The sequence below is a fragment of the Anomaloglossus baeobatrachus genome, chromosome 3 (genome assembly GCF_048569485.1).
Source record: "Anomaloglossus baeobatrachus isolate aAnoBae1 chromosome 3, aAnoBae1.hap1, whole genome shotgun sequence".
In the NCBI taxonomy this organism is placed as follows: domain Eukaryota; kingdom Metazoa; phylum Chordata; class Amphibia; order Anura; family Aromobatidae; genus Anomaloglossus; species Anomaloglossus baeobatrachus.
Genome location: NC_134355.1, coordinates 327,560,200 through 327,572,436, shown reverse-complemented (window position 1 = coordinate 327,572,436; position 12,237 = coordinate 327,560,200). Strand labels below are relative to the sequence as shown.

The 12,237-nt window shown below is 45.8% G+C and overlaps 1 protein-coding gene across 1 annotated transcript; it reads right to left on the bottom strand.

Moving 5' to 3' along the window:
• Nucleotides 1–274: 274 nt before the first annotated feature.
• On the bottom strand, nucleotides 275–11,512 carry CD164 (CD164 molecule). The gene is made up of 7 exons (XM_075338355.1): nucleotides 11,180–11,512; nucleotides 7,959–8,033; nucleotides 5,740–5,802; nucleotides 4,993–5,040; nucleotides 3,308–3,358; nucleotides 2,554–2,613; nucleotides 275–2,394 (listed from the first exon to the last, which is right to left on the bottom strand). Exons 1-7 carry the CDS (start codon nucleotides 11,271–11,273, stop codon nucleotides 2,228–2,230), a joined length of 558 nt encoding a protein of 185 aa, XP_075194470.1. The 5' UTR covers nucleotides 11,274–11,512; the 3' UTR covers nucleotides 275–2,227.
• Nucleotides 11,513–12,237: the final 725 nt, after the last annotated feature.

Here is a 12,237-nt window from a genome sequence, read left to right as displayed (position 1 = left end):
GGTTCTGGACCTAAACACCATTGGAAATAACCGATTGGGCAGTACAGGTCTGTGCCCACATACAGCCAGACATACACAGTAATGATGAGCGAGTTTCGAAATACTCGTAACGAATACAGTCATATGCTCGCGTATGCATTCCGAATAGTGTGTGCAATGCAAGTCAATGGGAAATACTCGCAATGTAACTAGTAACCTGAATGCCGTACTATTCGTGAGAGTAGTGAATAATATGGCATTCGGGTTACTCGTTACTTTGCGAGTTTTTCCCCATTGACTTGCATTGCACACACTATTCAGAATGCATACGCGAGTATTAGACAGTACTCGATACGAGTATCGCGAATCCGAGTATTTCGAAACTCGCTCATCATTAATACAGAAATCACTTCCGGAAAAGAGGGCGTGCGTGCAAGGTTTTTTTTTTTTGCACACTACATCCTCTATCGACGATTTTACCCCCAGTGCGAGATATTCAAAATACTGAAAGTGGCTCGCAGCGGGCTGATCACAGAGTGTACCCGAGAACAGTGCTGCTCACTTGAGTGGTTAGCACCCAAACTCTAAACCCTGATTTTTTACTTTAGTAATGTCTGTCTTTGGTTTGAAAATCGAACTTAACATGTCCGCTCATCTCTAGTTATGAGTCTAGTATAGCCCCAGTGGACAGAAAATTGAAAGATTTCGCTCTTTTGTTTTAAAATTTAGATGACCATATTAAAAGAGAAAAAAAAAAATACTGATTTAAACAATAGATAATTTCCTGATCACACATTCTCTTTAAAGTCACAGCATCTATTAACACATCATCACTCGATCATCTCTGACTAACCTTCGGACCTTTTGACTGTATGGTGGAACATATAAGTATAAGGTGCGTCATCTTACTAGTGCTGTTCATTTACTTCAGTGCTTTTGTGCAGACTTGGACAAAGGTGCATGGAGAAAATCATCAACATCATCATCATCATCGTCGTGAGTCTGTCTGTCTGTCTGGACCAGAGCAAGTGTCCATGTCACAGGGAATCCTGTGTCACTAAGGTAGTTGCCCGACAGTGACAGATCCTCCTGGACTTCACTTGAAGATGACAGAAGACATTATTTACGTTTAGGGCGTTGTGATAGAATCAGTATGCTATTGTGACTCAAGGTCCAAGGTAATTTCTTATTAGCTCCCTAGGGAACAGCCTTTGGCACATAACCTGCATATTGCACTCCCTCGGGAAACATTTATTGCAGCAGTAACAGGTTTCATTCACTGATCTGCCTTGAAAACAATTATTCTGATCACATCTGTACAGATCATGCGGTAGGGAATAGGTAGAAATGCTTTTTATATACACTTATGGCCAAGAGGGACCCAAGAAAGCGATTAGAATTAACAATGAAGACATGCTGTAATAGAAAGCTGTGGGAGCTAAAATTAAAAAAAAAACAAAAAAAATCAAGTTAGAGCAAATTAGTATATTTTTCCTTCATTTTTTGGAGCGATCCACAGAAAAGATCAGTTGAAATAGTAAATACGTAGCGCAAGCCCTGTTGATGTAGGAATGCTATTATACAGAGATGGGAAGATGCATTGAAGACGACTTTAGAGCTAAACTTGCTTTGCTTCATTAATTTACTTGCCAAACTCGAGTGCAAAATGTATTTTCTGGAAGATACGGGGCGTATTGGTCAGCCATCGCAGCAAACCTGCACAGATGCCAATTCAATAAACTGAAATATGAGAGGTACTTTCAAGATGTCTTTTAAGGCACAATTCTCTGAATATCACCTTCTTTTAGAAATAAGGTGCACTTAAGGAAATGGGGAGAAATCATAAAAAAAACAAAAGTCATTTTTAGTTAAATGATTCACCAAAGGTAATGAAAGGGTGAAAATGATAGAAAGATACGCAATACCTACAGATTGCACGGCTCCGATCATCACCGAACAACCTGATCAGCTAAAACCATTCCCTGCAATGCAATTTTAAGATTTTTTTCATCCAATATACCCATGGAAACATTTCTTCCCCTGTATACTGTAGAACAGGACATAGCAATACTTTAGGAAGCAGATGGGACGCATGCAGTCCACAGCAATGTACTTCCTTCTCAATAGCGATGGTACAAAATAGAATTTGCAGAGGAAGAAGGGCCTCATTCTGTTACTTTCCAACGAGTAATCTCCAGGTTTACATTTGGTTAGAGCGATGTAGGTGAGCAGTCCAGAGCTACTGGCCTTAAAGGGTATGATAATTCCTGTCTTTGGCCTTGCAGAACTTGTACAAGAAGAATACAACAGCTTGAACGCCCAGCACAAGGACGATCCCTCCGATAAAGCTAGCGGCATCAAAGGTGTTCTTCTTTATAGGTGATGGTGTAGGTTCTGGGGGAGTTTTTGTGGAGTCTGCAAAAAAAAAAACAACACTTTTTGTAAGATACTGTATATGAAATCCCAACTTTCACAAAAGAAAACTGAAAACCAAAAGAGTTCTTTTTACATGCAATATAAATATAATAAAGTAATAAGAAACACTATGCAGAAAGTTATATCAACATAACTTACTGGTTACAGCGCTATGGGTAGTGGATGAAGGAGTAACTTCGGTGCTGTTTGTTACTGGAGCTAATAAACAGGGAAAAGCAAATCAGATAAAATTAAAAAAAAAAAAAAAAAAAAAAAAAAAAAAAAGACATTACATGTACACCTGGTTCTACATGAAAGCTACACATGCAAATAAAAGGTTAGGCTTTAGCAGTGGTTGTCCATCTCATGGTGCTTTTCAACAGTTAGACTAAAGACTAAAGACTTTCATGTGGGCGAGTGTGGAATATATATTCACTATTTTTAACATATTGTCGCTTTAGTAGATTAAGCCTTCTTTTTCATTATACTTGGAAAAACAGATTTATTAAATGAAGTAAATAAAAAACAAGAACTTTAGACTAGATTTAGATGGCCGTATTTCAGTCTTGGAGTGGCAGGGGTTCCTGTACCAGAACCCTCAGCCTCAGACATTGAGGTCCACATACAGACTGAAATATGGCCATCTGAGCCAGACCTTACAGCCTCAGACATTGAGGACAACATATAGACTGAAGTACAGCCATCTGAACCTGACCTTACAGTCTCAGACATTGAGGTCCACATAAGGACTGTGAAATACAGCCATCTGAACCTGACCTTACTAGCTAAACACCACTGTTGCAAGTTTAGCAACTATTTGGAGAAGAACTTTAACCCAAATGTTTATTTTATGGAAGATACACACAATAGAGAAAACATGGTCTCCTAGCCTCATTTTCTGAGATGTACTTACCTGGGACTGAGGTAGATGTATTGGTAGCAGTTCCATTTGTGGTGGGTTGAGCTGTACAAAAAGATAGAATAGCAGCTAGTAATGTTATTCCATCATATAAATCAACTACTAAAAGAGCTGGTGGGTTGTTATGGACTTATGGTTCTCCATGACTTCCTCTTGTCAATATTGTTTCATCTTTGGTATATAGAGTCAAGAGCGACTAGAAAGATCCGCTGTAAAATTGCTAGATCATTTCCAATTAATGATCACGAAAACAAACTGGGCTGAACTGAAATAGCAGGCACATTGCTTGGACACAAGTGACATTATGTCTACTAAAGGTTGTTGTGATCTGTACAAGTTCCAATGGCTTAATCCTCATGAATAGAATAACCAGAAGAAGCTGTGAACCCCCACAACAAATGATGGACACCACAATTGGCACTTACACTATATAATTCATATGACATGCTTACATCCGAGTAGGGCTAACAGCATTGATGCAGCCTGAACCATGCAGCCAGGTATGCCTTACTCTGAAAGATCACGGCTTTTCCAAGAAAACATGGTTTGAAGAACCGGCTAGAGACTACAAGGTGACGTCCCTGCCGTGCTCAGCCGATTCTCAGGTGTAGCCCAAGTGTGGAGCAGAATTGGGGAAAACTATCCGGGCCGCACTGGATCAGTCAAGTTTCTCCCTATTGTCCCCGACCGGCTCTTCAAACTGCAGCGTAGCTCGGGCAGCATGGCTTTAACTTAGCATTGGTTCCCTTTACTGTCTCCATCTTATTCCATAATCTGATAGGAACCTGGCATGTGGAAAGTGTTTGGATTGTCATTCTTTCCACTGCAGACTGTTCAGTCTAAGGCTATGTGCCCACGCTAGAATGTCCATGCGGATTTTTTTGCCTGAAAATCCGCAACTTTCGCGGCAAATCCGCACCCGCGGATTTGCCGCGGATTTGCCGCGGATTTTGATGCGGATTTCATTTTTTTTTTTTCCCCCATTCAAAACAGAAAATCCGCACCAAAACTGCACCAAACAATTGACATGCTGCAGTTTGTTCCGCATCAAAATCCGCGGCAAAATCTGCAGCGGAAAAATCCGCAGCATGGGCACAGCATTTCCAAAATGCCATTGAAATGGCTGGGGAGTAGCTGTGCTGCAGATTTTCGGCAAATCCGCGCTAAATCCGCGTCAAAATCCGCGTCAAATCCGCGATAAATCCTGTAGCGTGGGCACATAGCCTAAGGCTATGTGCCCACGCTACAGGATTTATCGCGGATTTGACGCGGATTTTGACGCGGATTTAGCGCGGATTTGCCGAAAATCTGCAGCACAGCTACTCCCCAGCCATTTCAATGGCATTTTGGAAATGCTGTGCCCATTGCTGCGGATTTTTCCGCTGCGGATTTTGCCGCGGATTTTGATGCGGAACAAACTGCAGCATGTCAATTGTTTGGTGCAGTTTTGGTGCGGATTTTCTGTTTTGAATGGGGGAAAAAAAAAAATGAAATCCGCATCAAAATCCGCGGCAAATCCGCGGCAAATCCGCGGGTGCGGATTTGCCGCGAAAGTTGCGGATTTTCAGGCAAAAAAATCCGCATGGACATTCTAGCGTGGGCACATAGCCTAAAGCTGCAGCAAGTCAATGTGATATCTGCTAAAAAAATCTATGTCAAATACTAATAATGTGCTTTACCTGCTGGAGTAGTTGGGGCTGGGGTTGGCGCTGCTGTACTTGGAGCGGCTGTGAAAGGTCAACAAGAAAAACAGATTTACATTCTTCTATGGGACGGATTTCACATTAGAAGTGAATGAGAACAACAACAAAATACTACTTACGAATGGTTAAAATTACTATAGCTTAAGAACAAAGTATTCAGAGTATAGAAAAACATAGATCTGGAATAATCATTAGGAAAAGCAAACTACGCAGACTGGGCTTTTCTTTTTTCCAATACAGATTTCATTTATTCAGCACGATCAAGTAAAGTATAGAGAGCAGGCGGCTTCCCAGCCACCCGAAGAGTGAGCTTGTCATTTCTTTTAGGACTCACCAACCCTGAAGTGGTGAACAGAAGTTCCATAAGATGCAACATGTGCACAACAATGTCGCTTTCACATTGCAGTGAATTATGTTCAATATTATGGGGTGTAACATAAAAACCTGATTTAAACAAAAGGTTATTTTCAAATGGGCACCACAGTTCATAGGTCTCCCAAACCCCTCATAGGCATATGTGAGGCTTTTGAATTTGGACCAGAAAGCGGTCAGTACATCGCGCTCTGTGCTTGGACTGTGAAACACAAATGTGTGAGACCGGACTCGTAGCACAGGGTTCCCGGGCTCCAGATTAGTATAAAGTAGCTATCCTAAGCAAATTAACTTTCCAGACATGGATATTTACATAATTAGGTGTGACGTAAACGGAAGAATAGATATTACCGTCACAAGCTACTTCCGTGCAGTTGGTATCAGATGAATTTAATGAACACTTTGGATTTTCACCTAGAAGGAAAATGAAATCATTAAGTATGAAACACCCAGAAAACAACAAAGCTGTGAACCATTGGGAAGATCAAACCATGCAGAGCAAAATCCTACCCAGCAAAACTATCAAATCTTTCTGGCTGCCGCAAGAGTACACACTAGCCGTAATGAGGGGAGTGCAGGAATAGGATACGCCTAAAGGCCATCTACCAGATTTGGCGAATCTAAATCATTGGCGCGTGTCTCGCCAGAAGCGTTACTCCAATCAGACTGAAGTAACATTTCTGGAGTAAGAACGTTGCAACTTCTAATGAATTTGTCAAGGAGGCATTGCCACGCTGTCCCAGCTTTGACGGAGTTGCCCGAAACTAGTTTGAAAACTTCAAAAGTCGTAACATTTTTATGCAGCTTTGTGTTACGCAAAAATGTTGATATATTTTACAGTGTTCTACACCAGAATTCTGGCATAAACACCTTGATGAATCGGAATCTTAAGGGTGCTTTACACGCTGCGATATCGCTAAGGAGATATCGTCGGGGTCATGGTGGTTGTGACGCACATCCGGCCTCGTTAACGAGATTGCAGCGTGTGACTCCTCTGAGCGACCGTAAACGATCGCAAAAGAGGGAAAAATCGGTGGTCATGGAGAGGTTGTTCTAAAACAAAATATCGTTTTCTGCTCAGTAGCGATGTGGTTCGTCGCTTCTGCGGCACCACACATCGCTGTGTGACACTGCAGGAGCGACCACCATCACCTTACCTCCGAACACCGGAAAAGGAGTAAAGAAGGAGGTGGGCGGCATGCTCCGGCCGCTCATCTCCTCCCCTCCTTTTCTATTGGGCGGTGGTTCAGTGATGCTGCTGTGACGTCGCTGAACGAACCGCCCCCTTAGAAAGGGGGCGGTTCGCCGGTCACAGCGTCGTCGCAGAGCAGGTATGTGCGTGTGACGCTCTCATAGCGATAATGTTCGCTACGGCAGCGATCACCACATATCGGCCGTACGACGGGGGCAGGTGCTATCGCGCTCTACATCGCCAGCAAATGCTAGCGATGTCACAGCGTGTAAAGTACCCCTTAGTGTAATAAATGGACACATTATCGAGCTCAGGTGCTTCATATTCACCTTCTGCAAACAGATTCATAACATCAAATACACAGCCAAGCAATCTCCATAGACAAACATTATGGATTATACGGAGATCTCAGACTGCAAACATGGCTCTGTCATAGCATCAATTGGTAGGTTGTGAGTGGTTGTTTCATCAGTATTTTGCACCTGTGCTACCCCCACCTTTATCATGGGGTCTGCTGCATCCTGCTAATCCAATGGTAATCTGATCTTGTTGGTAATGGCTGCTTCTTTTTCTGTGATCTTTTAGCTTGGGGACCCTTGACATTGGGTTGCGAGCTTCCATATTTTGGCCAAAATATAAACCAATGCCTCATGTATTTTATAAATTATTCTAATATTCATCTTTTTATTTCACTATTGCACACTTTCATTTTTATGTGGAATGCAGCCAGGCCATATAGTGTTAGTTTGGGAGAACTTGGGTGTCTGTCCTGTGGGGTGCACTTATATAGTGCTGGGCAGCCCACCTAATCTAATAGTAGGGACGTCATCAATAGGCTGTATAAGCCAGACACTGTGCAGCACACGTAACTGGCGCCCCACAGAAGCCTCATCTGTGTGCATGTATAATAACAGCAGCCATCGCCTCCATGAAGGGAAATGATGTGAGTGGTTGTTTCATGAGTATTTAGCACCTTTGCTGCCCCCACCACAGGAACAACTACCAAAAAGGGAAGGACCATGAGGCCAAGGAGAGGTCCTTCAGCAAGATCACAGTAGAAGAGTCACCATTCATAATATGTGTTCTCTGTGCCCGGTCTCTGACGAATCCTCTCATCAGACATGGAGATGAATGTGGTCACTGGCAATATGGAGTTCCAAGTAATGGGCAACAGTAATGGTAGGAGGTGAAATCTAGATGCCAGTGCCTATTCTCTTGTGCCTGTGTTTTGGCCAACCGTGATCAAGAGTCTCTTAGTCTAAACTGTAATATAGTTTATGTCCATTACAAACGTCAAAGATAATACTTTACACAAGATTGGGAAAAGGAAAATTCTTCCATGTTCCTGAGATATTTTGTACTTGTCCAGATCTCTTACCCACAATACAGGTGTTCCACACGCAGCCTGAGATATTTTTACACGATTCACATGTGTTTCCGCCATCACAGCCCTCTGCAAGTAAAATACAGAAAATAATCAGAAAAATGGGAAAAAAAAACAGCAAAACAAACATGTACTTCAAGACAACTCATGATAAATATATATGTGAAGCTTAAAGAAAACCTGACAGCTGACACATGCTGCCCCAACCTCGGGCAGCAGAAATCAGAGTCCAGCTCCATCACTCAGCCAAGCAACATGGTGTCACGTTTCAGAGAAGTGAAACATTGAAGCCGGCCGGGGCCTAAGCGGCTCGTGGGACTTCTCCTCACCCTACATGTGTACAGCTGTTCAAAGGGAGAGCACAGCCTGCGATTCTGAGCCACTGGCCCAAACACAATCTCCCTGGCGAACTGGTAGATTAGAAATGGAGCAGCACAGCTCTGCTCACTGTGCAGTGGCCGTTCTCAGGAACTGAACAACCCATTAGGTCTCTTTCACACGTCCATGTTTCCGGTACGGGTGAAGTCTGTTTTTTGTTCTTCACGGGTACCAGAGACACGTAGACCCATTAAATTCAATGGGTTTGCGCATACGTCAGTGTTTTCACACGAACCATCCGTGTGCTCCAAACAGCAACATGTCCGTTTTTCTCCGGCAACACGGGTGTAACACGGACCGCACACTTATCCATGTGACACGTACCGGAGAAAACACATGTCACATAAAAATAAGGAATTTTTAGACTTCATCGTCTCCAACACTGCTGTCTGTCTCTGCTGTTACTTCCGGGCTCGCTCATTATGCTCATGCATATTCACTGCACGCACTGCGGACCTATAAGTAACCGCAGCGCCGGAGACAGGCAAGTATACAAGTTCATGCTGTCCGCATGCTATCTGGATGTCACACAGATAGCACACATACGCACGTTCACCACGGACCGTGAAACACACGTGTTTTACTCAGACATGTGAAATAGGCCTTAAAGTGAACCTGCCGGCTGATAAAAGCTGCTCGATCCAAGGACAACAACAAGTGTCAGACACTGGCAGCACGATTTGACTCTGAAACACTGCGGTGTCAGAGAAAAACAGCAGACTTTAAATTCTCCTGAGGACTGAGCCGAACAGGTGACTATTAGTACAGGTGGGTCCCCAGCGGCTTCTGCTTGCCCACTAAACTGAGTGACAGATCTCTGCTAGTGATGAGTGAACTCGAGTGCTTGCTACCCATACCGAGCAATGGTGAGTGAGCACTACCATGCTCGAGTGCTTGCTACCCATACCGAGCAGTGAAGAGTGAGCACTACCATGCTCGAGTGCTTGCTACCCATACCGAGCAGTGAAGAGTGAGCACTACCATGCTCGAGTGCTTGCTACCCATACCGAGCAGTGAAGAGTGAGCACTACCATGCTCGAGTGCTTGCTACCCATACCGAGCAGTGAAGAGTGAGCACTACCATGCTCGAGTGCTTGCTACCCATACCGAGCAGTGAAGAGTGAGCACTACCATGCTCGAGTGCTTGCTACCCATACCGAGCAGTGAAGAGTGAGCACTACCATGCTCGAGTGCTTGCTACCCATACCGAGCAGTGAAGAGTGAGCACTACCATGCTCGAGTGCTTGCTACCCATAACGAGCAGTGGCGAGTGAGCACTACCATGCTCGAGTGCTTGCTACCCATAACGCGCAGTGGCGAGTGAACACTACCATGCTCGAGTGCTTGCTACCCATAACGAGCAGTGGCGAGTGAGCACTACCATGCTCGAGTGCTTGCTACCCATACCGAGCAGTGGTGAGTGAGCACTACCATGCTCGAGTGCTTGCTACCCATACCGAGCAGTGGTGAGTGAGCACTACCATGCTCGAGTGCTTGCTACCCATACCGAGCAGTGGTGAGTGAGCACTACCATGCTCGAGTGCTTGCTACCCATACCGAGCAGTGGTGAGTGAGCACTACCATGCTCGAGTGCTTGCTACCCATACCGAGCAGTGGTGAGTGAGCACTACCATGCTCGAGTGCTTGCTACCCATACCGAGCAGTGAAGAGTAAGCACTACCATGCTCGAGTGCTTGCTACCCATAACGAGCAGTGGTGAGTGAGCACTACCATGCTCGAGTGCTTGCTACCCATAACGAGCAGTGGTGAGTGAGCACTACCATGCTCGAGTGCTTGCTACCCATAACGAGCAGTGAGGAGTGAGCACTACCATGCTCGAGTGCTTGCTACCCATACCAAATAGGGATGAGCAGGCACTATCATGCTCGGGTGCTCGGTACTCGTAACGAATAGTGATGAGTGGGCACTACCATGCTTGGTACTCGTAATGAGCTAACGGATGTGTGGACGTCAAGGTTTCCCACTGACTTCTATTATACTCGGTATATGATTCAAGCTACCTCTGACCTGTTCATTAGGAGTACCGAGCATGGTAGTTAGTGCTCGCTCCTGATTAGTCACTGCCTATTCGATACATGTAGACAGTGGATCGGGCACCGTGTATTTGCCGTTAGGTTACCTCTAAGCCTGGAACCACCCTCAATTAGTGGCCCGGTTATCCCCATAATAAATGATAAAATAACAATCACCAAGTAACAGAAGTCTTTGGCAGCTACTTATCACCTCTCATCTAATCAAATAACATACATAAGACTATTCACATCTGTCACCAAGCCAGATTCTGCCAATATGAGGGAAACCGGACAGACCCCATAACAGTTAATAGGGTGTGTGACCCTTCATATCTGCCACCAACCCAAATTCTGCCAATATGAGGGAAACTGGACAGACCCCATAACAGTTAATAGGGTGTGTGACCCTCCACATCTGCCACCAACCCAGATTTTGCCAATGAGGGAAACCGGACAGACCCCATAACAGTTAATAGGGTGTGTGTGGCCCTCTGGTGACTGGGGGAACTGTACATGGCAGCGGTCTGCAGAAGCCATGGCCGGCTCATTGGGTGCCAGTCAGCAGTGCCATGCTCCTGTAGGCGGGGACACAATGCATGCACACTACACATGATCACGAGCCAGCCAGGAATGTGAGGCATCCACTCATGAGACTAGGTGTGTGCTCCATACAGGGCACTGCTCCGCCCTGTGTGACCTGCCAGTGCTGGCCACCATGCAGATCGTGACGTCACGCTGTATCGCACTACGACGTCACAGAGTGACTGTGCACTATACGAGGCATTCCTATAGGCAGCTTCCTACCTGCCGCAGCGGTGCCGGTCGCCCCCCACAGCAGCAGGAGCAGTGCGGGCAGCAGCAGGAGCCGGTGTGTCGGGGCGCCCCGAGCAGTCATCATCCCGGCTCTGGAGTGTTGCAGTCTGCAGCGTCCTCCCTCGTTCCGCGCCTCTCCTTGCTCACGTGATCCCCCCAGGTGCGGCTCTGCGGACAGCGGTAACGTGCGGCGGCGACCCTCCGACCAGCGGCTTTTCTGCCTCCGCCGTGTGCGGGAACTGAGAACCGGTCTGGGGAGACTCTCGCACCTCCTGCTGTAACGTCACTACGAACGTGGCACTAGAGAGCGTTCACCTCGTCACTGGCAGCCACCTTCCACCTTCTATCCCATGGGTGATGGCGCCATCTGGAGGTGGTTAGTGGAAGTGCAGTCACGGGCGAGAAGGCGAGTGAGTCACCTGTGAACCGTGTGTAACGGGTCCGCTGCGGATTGGGATGGAGCAGGATCTCTGTGATCTCCCGGTACAAATCAGATCACAACTGTAAACTGTTGCTGTTGTGAATCCAATACACATGAGTAGTGATGGGCGAGCACTGCAATGCTCGGGTGTGTGGTCAGGGCTGTATTTGGCCTTCGCGCTGCCCTAGGCACTTTAAGTGGTCGCACCCCTTACTGACAACTAGGGATGAGTGAATGTATTCGGCACTATTCGGTATCCGACGAATAATGGGGTATTCGCTATCTGACGGCTAATATGGTATTCGCTCCGATACTTTCATTTTTGTTTCTGGACTTCCTGGCGCCTTTTTCCAGCCAATGAACACATCTGACGTTGCTTGCCCTCACAGTAACGCCGCAGCCATCTTTGTTGTGACGTTACTGTGATTGGCTTGGTCGCACAGCGTCATAGGGGCTATATAAGGCAGCCACCATTTTGTGTGCACGCATTCATTCCTGAGCTGCCGCTCTAGCGAGACTGTACTGTGTGCGGGAGAGCATTTCTCCAGCCATCTAATACTAGTCCTTCTAAAGGCCACTTTACACGCTGCGATATTGGTACCGATATCGCTAGCGTGGGTACCCGCCC